At 39.9% G+C, this 16,501-nt stretch overlaps 1 protein-coding gene across 2 annotated transcripts; it reads left to right on the plus strand.

Annotated features, from left to right (window-relative positions):
* Window positions 1-1,553: 1,553 nt before the first annotated feature.
* Window positions 1,554-9,929, plus strand: LOC135104193 (uncharacterized). Of its 2 annotated transcripts, XM_064011303.1 has the most exons (10): window positions 1,554-1,842; window positions 2,834-2,924; window positions 3,266-3,393; window positions 3,537-3,671; window positions 5,673-5,724; window positions 6,033-6,157; window positions 6,335-6,443; window positions 6,764-6,875; window positions 8,658-8,783; window positions 8,932-9,929. In XM_064011303.1, the coding sequence occupies exons 1-10, from the start codon at window positions 1,672-1,674 to the stop codon at window positions 9,053-9,055; spliced, it is 1,173 nt and encodes a 390-aa protein (XP_063867373.1). In that variant the 5' UTR covers window positions 1,554-1,671; the 3' UTR covers window positions 9,056-9,929. The 2 variants fall into 2 exon arrangements, with proteins under 2 accessions (XP_063867373.1, XP_063867374.1); XM_064011304.1 differs by lacking the exons at window positions 2,834-2,924; window positions 3,266-3,393 and having other exon boundaries at window positions 1,581-1,842.
* Window positions 9,930-16,501: the final 6,572 nt, after the last annotated feature.

Below are 16,501 nucleotides of genomic sequence, written 5' to 3' on the forward strand. Positions count from 1 at the left end.
TATATCTGGACTTTAGTAAAGCATTTGACAAGGTACCCCATCAAAGGCTCCTGAGAAAGGTTAGGGCACACGGGATAGATGGGAAGGTGTTAGGCTGGATAGGGTCTTGGCTCGGTAACAGGCGACAGAGAGTGGTAATAAACGGCTCGAAATCCGAGTGGGGTCATGTAATTAGTGGGGTGCCACAGGGGTCAGTATTAGGGCCATTGTTATTTCTAATGTATATCAATGACTTGGATAGTGGAATTAGTAGTGATGTTAGTAAATTTGCGGATGACACAAAGATAGGTAGATTAATTAGGTCAGAATCGGATGCCATCGCCTTGCAGGCAGACTTAGATAGAATGAATGAATGGACGGATAGATGGCAAATGCAATTTAATATCAATAAATGCAAAGTGCTTCGCGTAGGTAGAGGAAACCCACACAATAGGTACGCATTAGACAACCAAACTCTGGTAGGTACAGGGTACGAGAGAGATTTAGGAGTTATAGTTAGCTCTGAACTCCATCTAGGGAAACAATGCATAGAAGCCAGAAACAAGGAAAATAGGGTACTAGGATTCATTTTTAGGAGTGTTAAAAGTAGAAGGCCGTAAGTAATATTAAAGTTATACTTGGCGCTGGTCAGACCTCATCTAGACTACGCGGTGCAATTCTGGTCCCCACATTACAGGAAAGATATAGGTCTATTAGAATCAGTACAGAGGAGAATGACTAAAAGGATACAGGGGATGAGGAGTATTCCTTACGAGGCGAGATTGGAGCTGTTAAATTTACATTCTTTAGAGAGACGTAGGTTAAGAGGGGACCTGATAGAAGTTTTTAAGTGGTATAAGGGTTATAACAAGGGAGATGTAAGCAAAATTCTTCGGATCAGCAACCAGGGTAGAACAAGAAATAACGGGTTCAAACTTGAAAAATTTAGGTTTAGGAAGGAGATAGGAAAAAACTGGTTCTCAAATAGAGTGGTAGATGAGTGGAACGGACTTAATAATCATGTAGTTAGTGCTAGGACACTAGAGAGCTTTAAGAGAAGATTAGACAAGTTTATGGATGGGGATAGCAGATGGAAATAGGTAGGTGTGTTTCATACAGGGACTTTTCAATTTTTTTACCACCACTTTGGAGCCTATTCGGGACTGGCATCTCAGTGGGTTTTTTTTTTTTTTTTTAGATTTTTGTTGCCCTTGGCCGGTGTCCCTCCTGCTTAAAAAAAAAAAATCAACGATGGGTCTCGAGACCATAACCAAGTGCATAATTGGCCCTCGAAATTATTTGACACCATTGGTTTAAACACAAATTTCATAGAAATTCTTGGCAACAGTGGTATGATAACCCAAACCGTAGCTCACTGTTCTCTCCCATTCAGGGGCAGTGTGTACATGTCGGGAGAGCACGGCCAAGCGTAAGGCTTCTGCCTTCTCTGACGTCACGTGTTGCCATGGCAAGAATTCTTACCTAGGGATGGCAATGCATAATTTTCTAAAGTTATAATGGGACCACCGAGTCAGTCCCTACTGGGACTATAGAAAGTTGCAGGGTGCATAATTCCTATGACAATATTGGTCTAACTTGTTTATCCTACAATGTACGCACATTGTTCACGAACTCTGAGTATGTTAAAGAATACTGTAATAAGAGTGCAAGTGATCATGTGCATGCTTATTCATGCCTCATTGCCCACCAGTGCAGCAGTCCCTCTTCCTCCGTAGTCCGCGCTCCACGTTAGAACCCGACAGCCCGCCAAACCTTGAGTTGGTCCTGCAGCATCTCCGCTCTCCCTGTTCTGGAAGAGGTGACGACGGATACTCCCTGACGTTTCTCTTCATAAACACTAAGGTGTGGTTGTCCTGCTCGTTTGATTTATTTGTTTATTACTCATGCTTATTACTTGTACTCGAAAAGGTTTACTGTTGCCAGGGTGACGCGTTTTCGTTATCTTGGCTCTACCTGTGACGGACAAGTATGATAATTGCCAGAGTGTTGTTCCTGTTTCCATAGATAGTACTAACCGACTGCATTAGTTTGGGTAACTAATGCCTATCGTGTATCTCACACTTATATAACAGCGTTTCTTTTGATCTTTTGCGATCCTCCAGCAACCCGTAATTCTAGCGAACAGCTAGATATATATAGATATATAGATAGATAGAGGCACAACACTCTGGCAATTATCATACTTGTACGTCACAGGCAGAGCCAAGACAAAAGGGGGGGGGGCGCGACACACGAACACACCCTCCCACCACTCTGCTCCCTGCGCTGGTTATATCAATAAAATACTAGACTTCTAAAAATTCCATTGATCAAACTAGGGGGACTAGATGAATACTGATTACTTTATTGTCAAGACTAACTTTTCTACTAAATACTGAATAAGACTCAATTTCAATGGAAAAGGGGAAGTAGGGAAATTTACGTGGGGAATATGAATGATTGCGCGGATGAATATCATTCTAGAAGCTTCAGTCTGGGTAGTTCCGTGCCAGACACGTCGTAGTCTCGTCCCCTCTCCAAGTCTCTCTCTCTCTCTCTCTCTCTCTCTCTCTCTCTCTCATTATGCTTTTCTCACCCGTTATTACTGCTTCCTTCATTTTATATCGCATTATCTCGCTGCACACACACACAATATATATATATATATATATATATATATATATATAGAGAGAGAGAGAGAGAGAGAGAGAGAGAGAGAGAGAGAGAGAGAGAGAGAGAGAGAGAGAGAGAGAGAGAGAGAGAGAGAGAGAGAGAGAGAGAGAGAGAGAGAGAGAGATACACACACACACACACACATACACACGTTAATTCGTAATGTGCACCCTTTATGCAGGTCATCTCGCCTCTCAGCATGGTGCCTTCACGCGGCCGCATGCAACTGGCCCTCGCCCTCGTCCTCGTCCTGGCTATGCTTTCCCCAGCAGGTGATTGGGACAACATGCAATACATACACTTCCTATTTTGAATGAAAGGAAAGGATATGAGTGCATCAGTAGTCATAAAATGCAACTAAAGGTTTTATACGAATATGTTTACCTTTACCGAAATTAAATTAAAAATTAAATAAAAAATTTAAAGTCAAACCGGTACCGAGATTGTTGAGTAGTGAAACGTACAGAGGTCCTATTCTAAGGGAAAGAGAAAGAGGACATGAAGGCACTAACACTGATTTAAAGCTATAAGTTTTTCCTATATATATACCTTTACCGAAATGACATGACCTGTCTAACTAAAGATCGGAACTGATGAGTATTGCAACTCACAGAAGGAGGGTGTCGACGAAGCAGCGAGATCGAATGTCGGAGTGGCGGGCAGTGTATTTCAAGAAACAATATTTGTAACAATGCACGAGATTGTTCGGACGGTTCGGACGAGGACATTAGACTGTGTAAGGTAAATGTGCTGACATGTACAGGGAGGTGCGCCAGGGCGGCAAAATTGTACTTGCTTTTTATAGAGCTCGTTATAGTCTGAAACGACAGCTGAACTGCTGTATACTTCGTTTTAAAATGTTCCATATATTATTACTACTACAGCTATGGCCGCCGATGAGTGACCACTGCCGTCATAATCCTGCCAGTACCTTCTATTATGTTGGAGGGTGTCAGACAGCATATTACTTGTGTCAGAACAGCGGACAAAGCAGTGACATAGACTCCAGAATTTGTAAGGTATGGCGACCAGGAGTGTGAGTTACACTTAAGACACGTGTGAGTGTAAGTATATTATATCTATCTATCTATCTATCTATCTATCTATCTATCTATCTATCTATCTATATATATATATATATATATATATATATATATATATATATATATATATATATATATATATATATATATATATATATATATATATATATATATATATATATATATATATATATATATATATATATATATATATATATATATATATATATATATATGTATATATATATTCAGATTCAATAAACGATTCGCGTCATCGTGTGGGTCTGAAATAACCTTCACCGCCTTCGGGCGGTAACAGTACTACTATCTTACTCTGTACAGTTAGGAAGAGAAGCTGCAAAAATGAATAAATAAATACATACACATAAAATCATGATCATGAATAAAACTAGAAAATCCTTTGCGTGACCTCCAAATGCCGAAAAGTGCTACAACATCTCTCGCTGTGGATACCTCATAGGAACAAAAGACCAATAACAATAACCACAGTAAAGAGTGAAACATTCTAAACATATATTCTTGGAAATTTTCTCTTAGTAAAGAGCAGAGACAAAATTTTACAGATGATATATATATATATATATATATATATATATATATATATATATATATATATATATATATATATATATATATATATATATATATATATATATATATATATATATATATATATATATATATATATATATATATATATATATATATATATATATCATCTGTAAAATTTTGTCTCCGCTCTTTACTAAGAGAAAATTTCCAAGAATATATGTTTAGAATGTTTCACTCTTTACTGTGGTTATTGTTATTGGTCTTTTGTTCCTATGAGGTATCCACAGCGAGAGATGTTGTAGCACTTTTCGGCATTTGGAGGTCACGCAAAGGATTTTCTAGTTTTATTCATGATCATGATTTTATGTGTATGTATTTATTTATTCATTTTTGCAGCTTCTCTTCCTAACTGTACAGGGTAAGATAGTAGTACTGTTACCGCCCGAAGGCGGTGAAGGTTATTTCAGACCCACACGATGACGCGAATCGTTTACTGAATCCGGTCAAAACTTGAAGACATATATGGATAGTCATAAACAATACTCTAAGCCAATAAGTATTGTTATATGGTTATTACAGACTAATGTATTCTTATACAGATAGTTGCTAATAATAAACAGGTAGTTGTTAAACTCACGTGTTTTGGGTCTTTGGGTGATCGTCAAACAGTACGCACGTCATTCTTGACAATTGCTCTATCTACCTTCGTCCCCTGCAGTAACGCACGTCCTGCCTGCTCGGGTGTCCTCAGCAATGTGTCCCTATCTTCAGTTATTGCCTGGGTCCCTACACTGTCTATCGCTATCCATTAACGACGGGGATAAGGTCGGCCTTATCTTAGTCTCATGTCATAACAAGCGTCCTTCATCTCCTCAGGGCGTACAAGAAATTCGCTGACTAGGCCTCCTCTTGGTCCCCGCCCTGACCTCCAGGTCAGGGCGGGGACCAAGAGGAGGCCTTCCTCATCAACAGCCTCACTCGTTCAACAATCCCTCCTTGCACCCGCTCGGCGGTAACAAGTAGTATTAATCTAGCATAGGCACACCAAAACATGTTTTACGGAAGTCAGATCGTGTTGAATTTGTAAAGTTCACACTTCAGTTATTTTATTATTTGGGTTTCCGCTTGAAGATGAAGAGCAGACTTGTGTTTCTTGAAGGTACGCATGCGAAGCTATTCTTTTCGCCGGTGGTCAACGTGCCTTGCAATATGAGACCATTCACTGAGCATAGAAGATGCAGTAGTACCCTTATGAACTCGGGTGAGGATTCTGTTATGAGATGAGAACTCTGGATCTCATCCTATCAATGTCACTAATTCTCTCTCTCTCTCTCTCTCTCTCTCTCTCTCTCTCTCTCTCTCTCTCTCTCTCTCTCTCTCTCTCTCTCTCTCTCTCTCCCTCAGATCATTCTTCAAGCAAAACTGGATATGAAGGAGCTGGATGGTATGAACATGAGTAAGTTCCATGAAGCTTTGAACTGGTATGTACCTCTATGTTTGTGGGAGAGGAGGCTTCATTTGTAACTCATGCAAACGATGAAGCTGTTTATGAAGTGTTAACTCTGTGCTGAGATCTGTTGGGTATTACAACGCATCTGATGTAAGAAGGGAATACATACATCTCAGTACATTACCTTAATTTACTAACCCAGAGAGGACATTCAATGTTCCTTCAGATTGAGAGGCTGTTTCATACTCTTAAGTCTCATTAGCACGCAAGACACGGGCTTTACCAATTCCCCTTCATGTCACGCTCATCCACAGGCAGTGGGGTGATCTCCTTGCTGAACTCAGCTGTTAATTCCACCTTGAATCACAAGATGCAAGACTGTCCCATGCTGTACGTCCCCATCGGAAATGATTGTGTCTCAATCTTCTCACCAGCCAAGGTTAAAACACCCTACTTCTGTTTTGTTATTTGCTTATTTCCTCATTCTCTCTACTCATTTGTGAGAAACTTAGATTATTGTCTTCTGCCTTTTTGGGCAATTTAGAGCACTTGAATACAGGTAAGACATTCATCACCTTGTTTCGGTGTTGTCTATGTATCTTGTTATTCTTATCAGATACCGTGGGCAGAGGCTCGACAGTTTTGTCTTAGCATCTACGGTGACCTGTGGCATGCAAAGGATTTTGAAAGTTATGGCCGCCTAATGGAGTACATGAGAGAAGCAAGTAAGCATATTTTAATTGTTTCAATAATCAGCATTAATATAATATTTTTATTGGTTTACTTTTTCACTGCGAAACCACTGTGAAGTGTTGATTTTGAACATTAGTACTGATTGCCTAGGTATTACAAGTAACTAATACTAATATTAATCTTGTGCAAATATTATGTAAGAGTAGTGGTGTAACTTGCGGAGATGCAACTCAAAGGCATGAGCTGAGCGTGAAGGTGACGGCGACTACGAATGGTATCTCTTGTGGAGTGTGAAGGGAAGTGGTGTTTGAAAACTGATACTACCTCTGCTGACTGCATGCTTTTCTGACAGAATTGACCTCTAATTACTGGATTGGTGGACGCTACGATATTGCTACGAATGCATGGTCATGGACGACAGACGACTCTGCCATGCCCCTTGGCGCTCCATTCTGGTCGATGAAGTAAGTTTTTGTTTTGTTTGTTAGCATAATAATGAGTTATTTTTGTTTTTGCTGGTACTGATGTTGTCATTATCTGTCGTGGTTAATTAGAATAAAGAATCGTCTACCATTATTTAAAATCCATGACATTAAACGTGAATAATTTTATGGGATGTAAGGGCAAAGGGCAAATTTTTTGTCCATAACTACAAGCTATGTACGTGTACGTAGTGTATTAAATCAATCGATTCCTTCAGAACTGCTTCCCTCTAGACACATAAATGTAATATTACTGCGTTTTTCTTCCTCCAGAGCAATTCTTACAACACTATCGACAATGCAAATAATACTTCATTGAGTCCATAAGATTTTCTTGCTTCAACTTGACCCAAAGTCGCAGTTTCTAATCATGAATACCACAGGGGCAGTCATCATAGTTCAGGCGGTAGAAAGATCTAACACGCCTTACCTTACTTTCACTAAAACTTGAGCAGGATATTCTTGCTTGTTTCTTCTTCAGCTGCGCTCAGTCTTACTCTGTTACTGAGACATGGTATGCGCACACGACTGCGTCTTCTTTCATTCGCAGACTACTCGTTTGACAGTCTCTTAATGACTGCATCCCCTTACTGAGCTGCGGCGAAAGTTGAGCAGAACGTTTGGTCTTGGAGTGAAAGGATTACTTTTACAGCAATGGTTCGTAGACTATCTCTCCCTTTATTTCTAGCCACACACCTCCTCCACAAACTTTATTGTGTTTATAGAAATTTACATAGTTTCACTAATCATATACTGGCAATGCTTAAGAAAACAAAGATCTTTTCATGGATTAAAACAAATCAAATACAAAATACAAACACGAATTACCAAACATTTCCTTAAAAAATTACCCCCATAAAAAAAAAAAAAAAAAAAAAAAGGAGAAAGGTTGTCAAAAATGGACTTTCACGGTTCCAAAACCTAAATCAAGAATTTGAAAACATGACATACATTTAGAAATACTCGTAATAAATCTAGCAAACTAGTAACTCCACAGTATGGAGTTTCGTGAACAAAAAAAAAAAAAAATAATAATAAATAAATAAATAAATAAATAAATAATAAAAAACAAAAAGTGACATATACATATTATTTAGAACTTTCATATTGAAATGTAAGGATACTCCAGGAGTGAAATCAGACCAATATATCAACAATTTCTTGAATTAAATATAATACATGAAGGCGTGCAACATGTATAATATTTCGAAATTTAAAGACATCAATAAAAGAATGAAAATAAGATATGCATAGTTTTATAGACAAACTATGAAATATGAAGATATGACACGTAAATAACATTTAAGATTCTCATATCGGTGAAATGTAAAGGAACTTATTCCAGTAATTGAGCGAAATCATGATATGTACCGTTTTGCGAATTAAGTACATATATGAATTATGAAGACATGGCACACACTACATATTTCAGATTTTCATAATACTGGAATGTTAAACTGAATGCATGGATTACATTACTACAGCAGCTTATTTCAGTGAAGTGGATGTTGCTGCTTTCCACGGGTGTGAGAACAGATACTTGTTCTGGAAGTAATTATATATTTTTAAACAATTATTTTTAGGGGCAGATGTCTTCACGCCACCCTCCCCTCCGGTATTCTCCTTACACTTCCTGCGACCTCCTTAATGGGCGGCTCCCCATTACGAGCTAGCGACATCATCCTCTTTGCCTGTAGCAGCCTTCATGTCCTGCACAACACATATTAGCGCAAGACTTCTTACTTAAATACGCTCCTCCCTCAGGTATGAGAGCTCCTGCGTGCCAAGGGGGCCTCCACACACCGACCCATACTCCGCTCCGCCCGCAGCTCTACCTGGGGCTCCCTGTTATCAAGCCGTCTTATCTCCAAAACAAAGATCTCCGGGCTGGTTAGTCACTTTTCCTTGGTGGTCTCGCGCCGCCAGATACCAAAGATAAGACAAGATAAAAGTTGACGAGACTTGACTGTCAGAGTTTGAGGTTTTCGGGGCAATACAAGACGCTCTAGTAAGGATTTCTTTTTCTTTTTTTCCGCAGGTGTTCTGCAATGACATACGAACACTTCTATTACTGGTCTGACGAGATGTGTGATGGAGCCTTCAGCCCACTGTGCATCTTCACTGGACCCGCTGTCGCCCGCAATGAGAATGAATCCCATTAGAAAGGGACTAATTTCCTCACAGCAATGTCATCATCCACAGCCTACTGACAAGCTTATTATATTCTTGATCTTCTCCTCTTCGCAACACAAGTAAAATTGAGCAGCAAAGAGTACTTTGCTACAACCATGATCAAGAGAAACAGATCTTGGTCGCAACGGTTATTGGAACTAGGATCGGGAAGCAGTTGCTTTGCCTTGACCTATCTGAGCGGCGGCTTTGCGGACAGTGACATCGTGGCATATTCATTGTAAAGTTAATGCAACTATTGGGTGGAGTGTGCTTTTCACTCGCTGTTAGTGAAGAGGTAAAGGAAGTATTTTGTGAAGCTGTTTTCAAGATACTGAAATTTGTATTGAATAAAAGGCATTGACAAGTACTGTGTGAAATGCTCTCATTGAGGTAAGCTGTCACTCATGCATGGTCTAGCGATAGACGTTTCAGTGTAATTTATCTTTGCTCACCTTTTGTTATTACCGTTTTGTCCGGCGTCATTAGAGTTGGCAGTGACTGACGGACTCAAACATTTCGGTGTAAATTATTACCCATAGAAATGAAGCTGCAATTCCTAAATGTCCATACTACATCAATGCACTTTGAAACGGTTATTTGGGAAATATATATCAAAGAACAACGGTACAACCAAACCACCGGTAAAACAAGAATGAAACGTAATAATTTCTAGAAACATATTGCATTCTGCTTTAACGGCTTCTGTAGCTCAGGTGTTACTGAACTTGCGCAGAGTAGATGTTTTGAACTCCGAAGAGCTGCCACTTGTGTTTGTGGAGTCTGGGATGTATCTAGCTAATGCATGATATAACGATGAAGCTAAATAAAAGCTTTCTAGAATTAAAGATTACGTCAGCAAACGAAGATGCACTGTTTTTATTACACATAACCTGTGTAAACAAACAAACACACCAGGCTACAGGTTCGTGATGAGCATAAAATTGTAAGACTCATTAGAGAAAACCAGCAAAGGCAACAAAATATGTTACGTACAGGACACAGTTAAACCCACACCTATCACAACACCTGATTTACATACACCAAGTACAGATTCCAGACTTCAAATGGCATACACTCATAAAACTGAGACTCGTTTCACATAACTTGAAGGTCGAGTTGGATAGGCAGAGTCGGATGTCTGTTGAGCTGAGGACTTCTTCATATGATGGAAATGTGGTACAGTCTGAGGATTATGTATTAATGTATCGTCCCTTACCGAATGTAAGTCATGAAAGATACAATATGTTAAACGTTTCAAGCCTTAGTGGTCATATGGATATACCCGGTAACATTCAGGAGTTATGTGACTATGTGTATATGATGAAATTATATACGTGATGAATTATTATTCTTGGCTATCTTATGTGAATCAGCACCGTTTAATATATTTTCTTTTTTTTTTCTTTTTTTTTATGATTTCTTTTTCCCTTATGTTTTGGTCGTTGGCTTATATGATCATAAAGTGTATGTTTATTTTATGGAGTACAGCATAAACACACACACACACACACACACACACACACACACACACACACACACACACACACACACACACACACACACACACAGTCTGTGCCAAAAGTCCGTTCGCAATAGGGCCTACGAGGACAATTTTGGAAGAAGTTGCTTCACTTCATCTGACTCAGTTCAGGTGAAAAAAAAAAAATGACCATCGTATGGCATTACTGGGAAAGTTTTTGACATCTGAAACAATTGACCAATTAATGGTCAGTGAGACAGTCACCTAATTTAACCCGCACGAGTCCTAGTGTGGAGGCTGAAAGAGTGCATGACTAGGAAGGGAGCTGTAACCAAGTACTAGAGAAGTAGTTTTACTTCTGCAGAACTGTCGGAAGGACTTTTGGGGCAGTGTGTGTGTGTGTGTGTGTGTGTGTGTGTGTGTGTGTGTGTGTGTGTGTGTGTGTGTGTTTATTTATATATATACATATATATATATATATATATATATATATATATATATATATATATATATATATATATATATATATATATATATATATATATATATATATATATATATATATATATATATATATATATATATATATATATATATATATATATATATATATATATACATACATACATACATACATACATACATACATACATACATATATATATATATATATATATATATATATATATATATATATATATATATATATATATATATATATATATATATATATATATATATAAAGAAAGTAGATAAATAGATAGATAGATAAATAGATAAATAAACACACACACACACACACACACATTTCTGTAACGAGATTTTCGTCTATGGCGGCCCGAAAATGCAGAAGTGTCTTTTTACGCAACCAAGACCAACTCTAACGTGACTTTTCACATTCAGAACACATGCCAGCTTCCGCCACCACTTGGCGGCTCGCATGGGAGTTATATAGTAAGAACTGTGAGTCATTCATTCAAATTGAACGACTATTTTCACTGGAACGGGGCCGCCGTAGAGTATGGCACCGGCCGAAGTGGCCCTTCTCCTACGCTGCAGTGGCCGACCACCCCAACCGTGGTCGCAGTACCTAGCACAGTGTATTAAACAATAATCCCATGTGTATGTTGTAGATGGCGGTTATAATCAGTGATGACGTATGATGGTAAGCAAGAAAAATGGAACTGAACTGAAATCGCAGAAAATGGAGAATTTTCAACGATAACTCACATGTAGTATGAACCAGAATTGCCTCCCCCACCCTCATCTCTCTCTCTCTCTCTCTCTCTCTCTCTCTCTCTCTCTCTCTCTCTCTCTCTCTCTCTCTCTCTCTCTCTCTCTCTCTCTTTCTCTCATATATATAATGTGTGTGTGTGTGTGTGTGTGTGTGTGTGTGTGTGAGGAAGAGTATATCTAGCTACGTACTTAGAACAAAATAAGTAACAATCTAGATCACAGGAATTAAATGAAAAGAAGGATAGCAGTATCCACTTATTCACTGGAAAAATATTAAATTTCATAACTGGTTATTTTGCATATACAAAAGTAAAGGTTCAGGATGTATACGAGAGTTGTACAGATCTGTTTCTGTCAATTGTCCAAACAACGGCAAGCTCACCAAGTGTCTTGAAGTTTGTCGTCATGCGCGGAAAATTTTGAAATTGAAACAAAAATAGATTTACTATGAGTCTCCTCATGAGGAGGTTTGACATGTGAGTTCGTTGTAATCAGGTCGTAGTTTACGTATAAGAGAAGTTAATATAATATATTTAAGATTGATGGATATATCGGACCGAATTCAGTAAATGTTCTTGTCATTAGAATCATGAAAACATCCTTGAAAAGCGTGTAAAGTTGTCATTGCAATGTTCTCTCATAAGAGCGCATTAACACCCATAATTAAAGAAACAACGCATTATAAGAAAAAAAATTGTGTGGATCCAATGAAGTTGGTGATCGGGGTGGTGCTTCTTCTTCCTCCTCTGATGGCGGTGGTGGTGGTGGTGGTGCTTCTTCTTCCTCCTCTGATGGCGGTGGTGGTGGTGGTGGTGCTTCTTCTTCCTCCTCTGATGGCGGTGGTGGTGGTGGTGCTTCTTCTTCCTCCTCTGATGGCGGTGGTGGTGGTGGTGCTTCTTCTTCCTCCTCTGATGGCGGTGGTGGTGGTGGTGGTGCTTCTTCTTCCTCCTCTGATGGCGGTGGTGGTGGTGGTGCTTCTTCTTCCTCCTCTGATGGCGGTGGTAGTGGTGGTGCTTCTTCTTCCTCCTCTGATGGCGGTGGTGGTGGTGGTGCTTCTTCTTCCTCCTCTGATGGCGGTGGTGGTGGTGGTGCTTCTTCTTCCTCCTCTGATGGCGGTGGTGGTGGTGGTGCTTCTTCTTCTTCTTCCTCTGATGAGTGCTGCTTCTTCCTCTTTCTCTCATGATTGTGGTGCTTCTTTTCCTCTGATGGCGGTGGTGGTGATGCTTCTTCTTCTTTTGATGGCGATGGTGCTGCATCTTCTTCCTCTGATGACGGTGATGGTGATGGTGTCTTCTTTTCTTCTTTTTCCTCTGATGACAATGGTGCTTCTTCTTCTTCTTCTTCTTCTTCATCTGAAGGTGGTACTGCTGCTGCTTCTTCTTCTTCCTCTGATGGCGGTGCTTTTTCTTCTTCTTCTTCTTCTTCTGATGATGATGATGATGATTATAATGGCAGTAGTCTTTGGAGTTGCCAGAGCCAGTTGCTTGAGTCGGTCAGACTGGGGACGGTAGGGAGGTGCTGCACACTCACCTCCTTTGCTCTCCCAAGTCTGCATGTTAGTTTGGTGGTCTGTAGAGTTGCCAGGATCAGTTGCCAGGGTCAGTCAGATTGGGGTAGTCAGTCAGGGTCAGTCAGGTTAGTAGTCAGTCAGAGTGGAGAGAATGGGAGGTGCTGCACATTCACCTCCCCTGCTCTCTAGAATCAGTCAGTTTGGTGGTCTGTAGAGTTGGTCAGTCATGTTGGTGGACTTTGGAGTTGCCAGGGTGATTTGCCATGGTCAGTCAAGTTGGTGGTTTTTTGAGTGCCAAGATCAGTTAGGCTGGTGGTCTTTCGAGTTGCCGGGGTGAGTCAGGTTGGTGGTCAAACTGGGAGACTGTGAAGGGTAGGAATGTGCTGCACACTCACTTGCCTTGCTCCCCAGGGTCGATCAAGTTGGTGGTCTTTGAAGTTACCGGGTCAATTGCCAGGATCAGTCAGGCTGATAGTCAGAGCCAGATTTCTCCCCTTCTTCCCAGAGCCAGTCAAGTTGGTGGTGCCAGGATGAGGTTGGTAGTCCGTAGATTTGCCAGGGTCAGACAGTTGGGTGGTCGTCAGACTTACCAGGGTCAGTCAAGTGGGTGGTCCTTTAGACTTGCCAGGGTTAGTTGCCAGGGTAAGTCAGGTGGGTGGTCTGTAAGACTTAACAGAGTCAGTCAGGTGGGTGGTTCTTAAGACTTGCCAGGGTCAGTCAGATTTGGGAGAGAAGGGAGGTGCTGTGCACTCACCTCCCTTGCTCTCCCAGGTGAGGGGGGGAGACGGTAAGGAGGTGCAGTGCACTCACCTGCCTTCCTTCCCTGGGGAGGGTAGGGAGGTGGTGCGCACTCACCTCCCCTCCTCCCCTGGACAGCTCCATCACCACACTTGTATTTTAGGCACACATGATGATGGAGTGGATGCTCTTTGAAGTTTTTTGTAAGTTCCGAGAGTGGGGTTAGAACCTATGCACCCCTTACTTCCCTCACGCCAAATTCAAAGGGCTCCTTACCCACTGGGCTATTTCCCTATTTTATGTTCACGCCAATATATATTAGAAAATTCAAATGCAAGTTGTTTTTATAACATTTATTGTATTCTGGGTGGGATTTGAACGCTGGCGTCTCACACCCCGGGTTCCCAAGACTGTCACTATCCACTAGGCCATGGGAAACCCAACTCATGCTACGGTAAAGAAATATCTGAACACATAATTTTCCTACTTGTGTTCATGCCGCACCAAAAGTTCAATAAGAATTACTACTACTGATTCTAATGCGGACATTCATTCTCACAGCGATAATTAGACCAAACTGTGGACTTGTGGGAATATCATTCATGGAGTGAAAATAGTAGTAGGTGAGATCAGAAAGCTTTAGAGTGGCAGGCATTCCTTGGGTCTGGAGCCGCCTCCGGAAACCCCCCCACTGTACTGCACCAGCACCACCACCACCAACAACAACACAACACACCATTACACCTGTCCATCCTGTAGCACGAGAAGGACTCAGCCCAGAGAACCACGGATTGCTTTATTTGTAATTCATGTCCAGTCTCAACAAAGATATCAAATCATGTCACCCAAAAATGTTGGTGACAGGATCTTAGCAGCGAGTGCCCTTAAAGTACTCATTTGTTCTTCACACGGGATTTACCTGTCAGCAGGATGAAAGCCTCTGACAGGGAGGAAGGGAGGCGGTGGGGAAGGATTAAGGAGGATAGGGTAGGGAAATCAGGGGAGGCCAGGAGTGTGCTTGTGCTTCATAGGTATGAGAAAAAAAATACTGTATGAAAAAAATAAATAAATACCTGTGCATGGCAACGTAACAATATCATCAATAAATAGTATTTCGCTTCTAGATTAGAATTAGCTTTAGGATTAATGTTAAGTATTTCCCCACCCCCTCTGTACATTTTCAGTTTGTAAACTGCCTGAATAATAAACCGTTTATTATTATTATTCTATTATTATTATATCTATCTATTCATTTAACTATTCCTCTATGTATATAACTATCTATCTATATATTTATCAATCTATCTATCTATCTATTTATATAATCCAGTGATAATATAAGCATAGCCAGCCACGCTACAACACCATCTGGGGCCAAACTTGTGATATTCTGTTTGCTCATCGACTATATTTTCACGGTTTTGGTTCCTTGAAAACCATCGATGGCTGGCTGACATGAACTCATTAGTCCCAGTACTGCTCTGCGTCTTCACAAGATTACATTCACTGGAGAAGTTTACTGTATAGGCGTAAATAAGCATAATAACATTTAACAAGGTGGGTGAGCTTAGCAAATTATGGATACCTACCACCCTTGCCCCCCGCATGAGGCGATACGTAGTGAAGTGATACTGTTGTTGTTGTTGTTGCTGTTGTTGTTATTATTATTGTTATAATTATTATTATTGTTATCATTATTATTATTATTATTATTATTATTATTATTATTATTATTATTATTATTATTATTATTATTATTACTATTATTATTATTATTATCATTACCGTCACCATCACCACCATCATTGTTATGCAGCTGGTTCGTGTCGTTTTATTTTCCCTGTCGTATCTTGTAGGTTGTAAGTTTTGACAGTTCATTATCCGTAACGATGGAGACCTTGTTTTTTATTCTTTATGCACTCTATATGGTGTTACTGACATTTACATTTATTTTCTACTGTATTTTCTGTTACTTATGTATTGATTCTATTTGTTCTGCAGAACTTATTTATTATCATACTACTTGATTTTCGCTAAAGTTAATATTAATGTAGATTTAGTTATTTGTGTTGTGAAGGATAATTTCTTCCTAAGTGTCTTGTGGCTTGTGTTTTCTCTTCTTTTAGGTGCACTAAGCAAAACTGCACACTGGAATGACAAATGTTATTAATAATGATAATATTGATTATAGATAATAAAGTAAACTGATGAATAAACATTGAAAAATTAATTTTAATAAAGCACAGCCTGCATGACGCTTTATAGGAAGTGCCGCGCACATGGACCTTAGAGATGCAATGTCCCTCGAATGAGTGAAGCTGAAGGCAGTGCATCCCTCCAATCACCTGACGCTATGCTCGGAAAATTTAAAAATCAGACTACTGGTTTCCCCATACTGTGGCACCTAGCCCGTACCCTCGTCATAAGCACACCCACCTCCCCATGGACAAGAAGCTGGAGGCAATACACGAG

The sequence above is a fragment of the Scylla paramamosain genome, chromosome 10 (genome assembly GCF_035594125.1).
Source record: "Scylla paramamosain isolate STU-SP2022 chromosome 10, ASM3559412v1, whole genome shotgun sequence".
Lineage (NCBI taxonomy): Eukaryota > Metazoa > Arthropoda > Malacostraca > Decapoda > Portunidae > Scylla > Scylla paramamosain.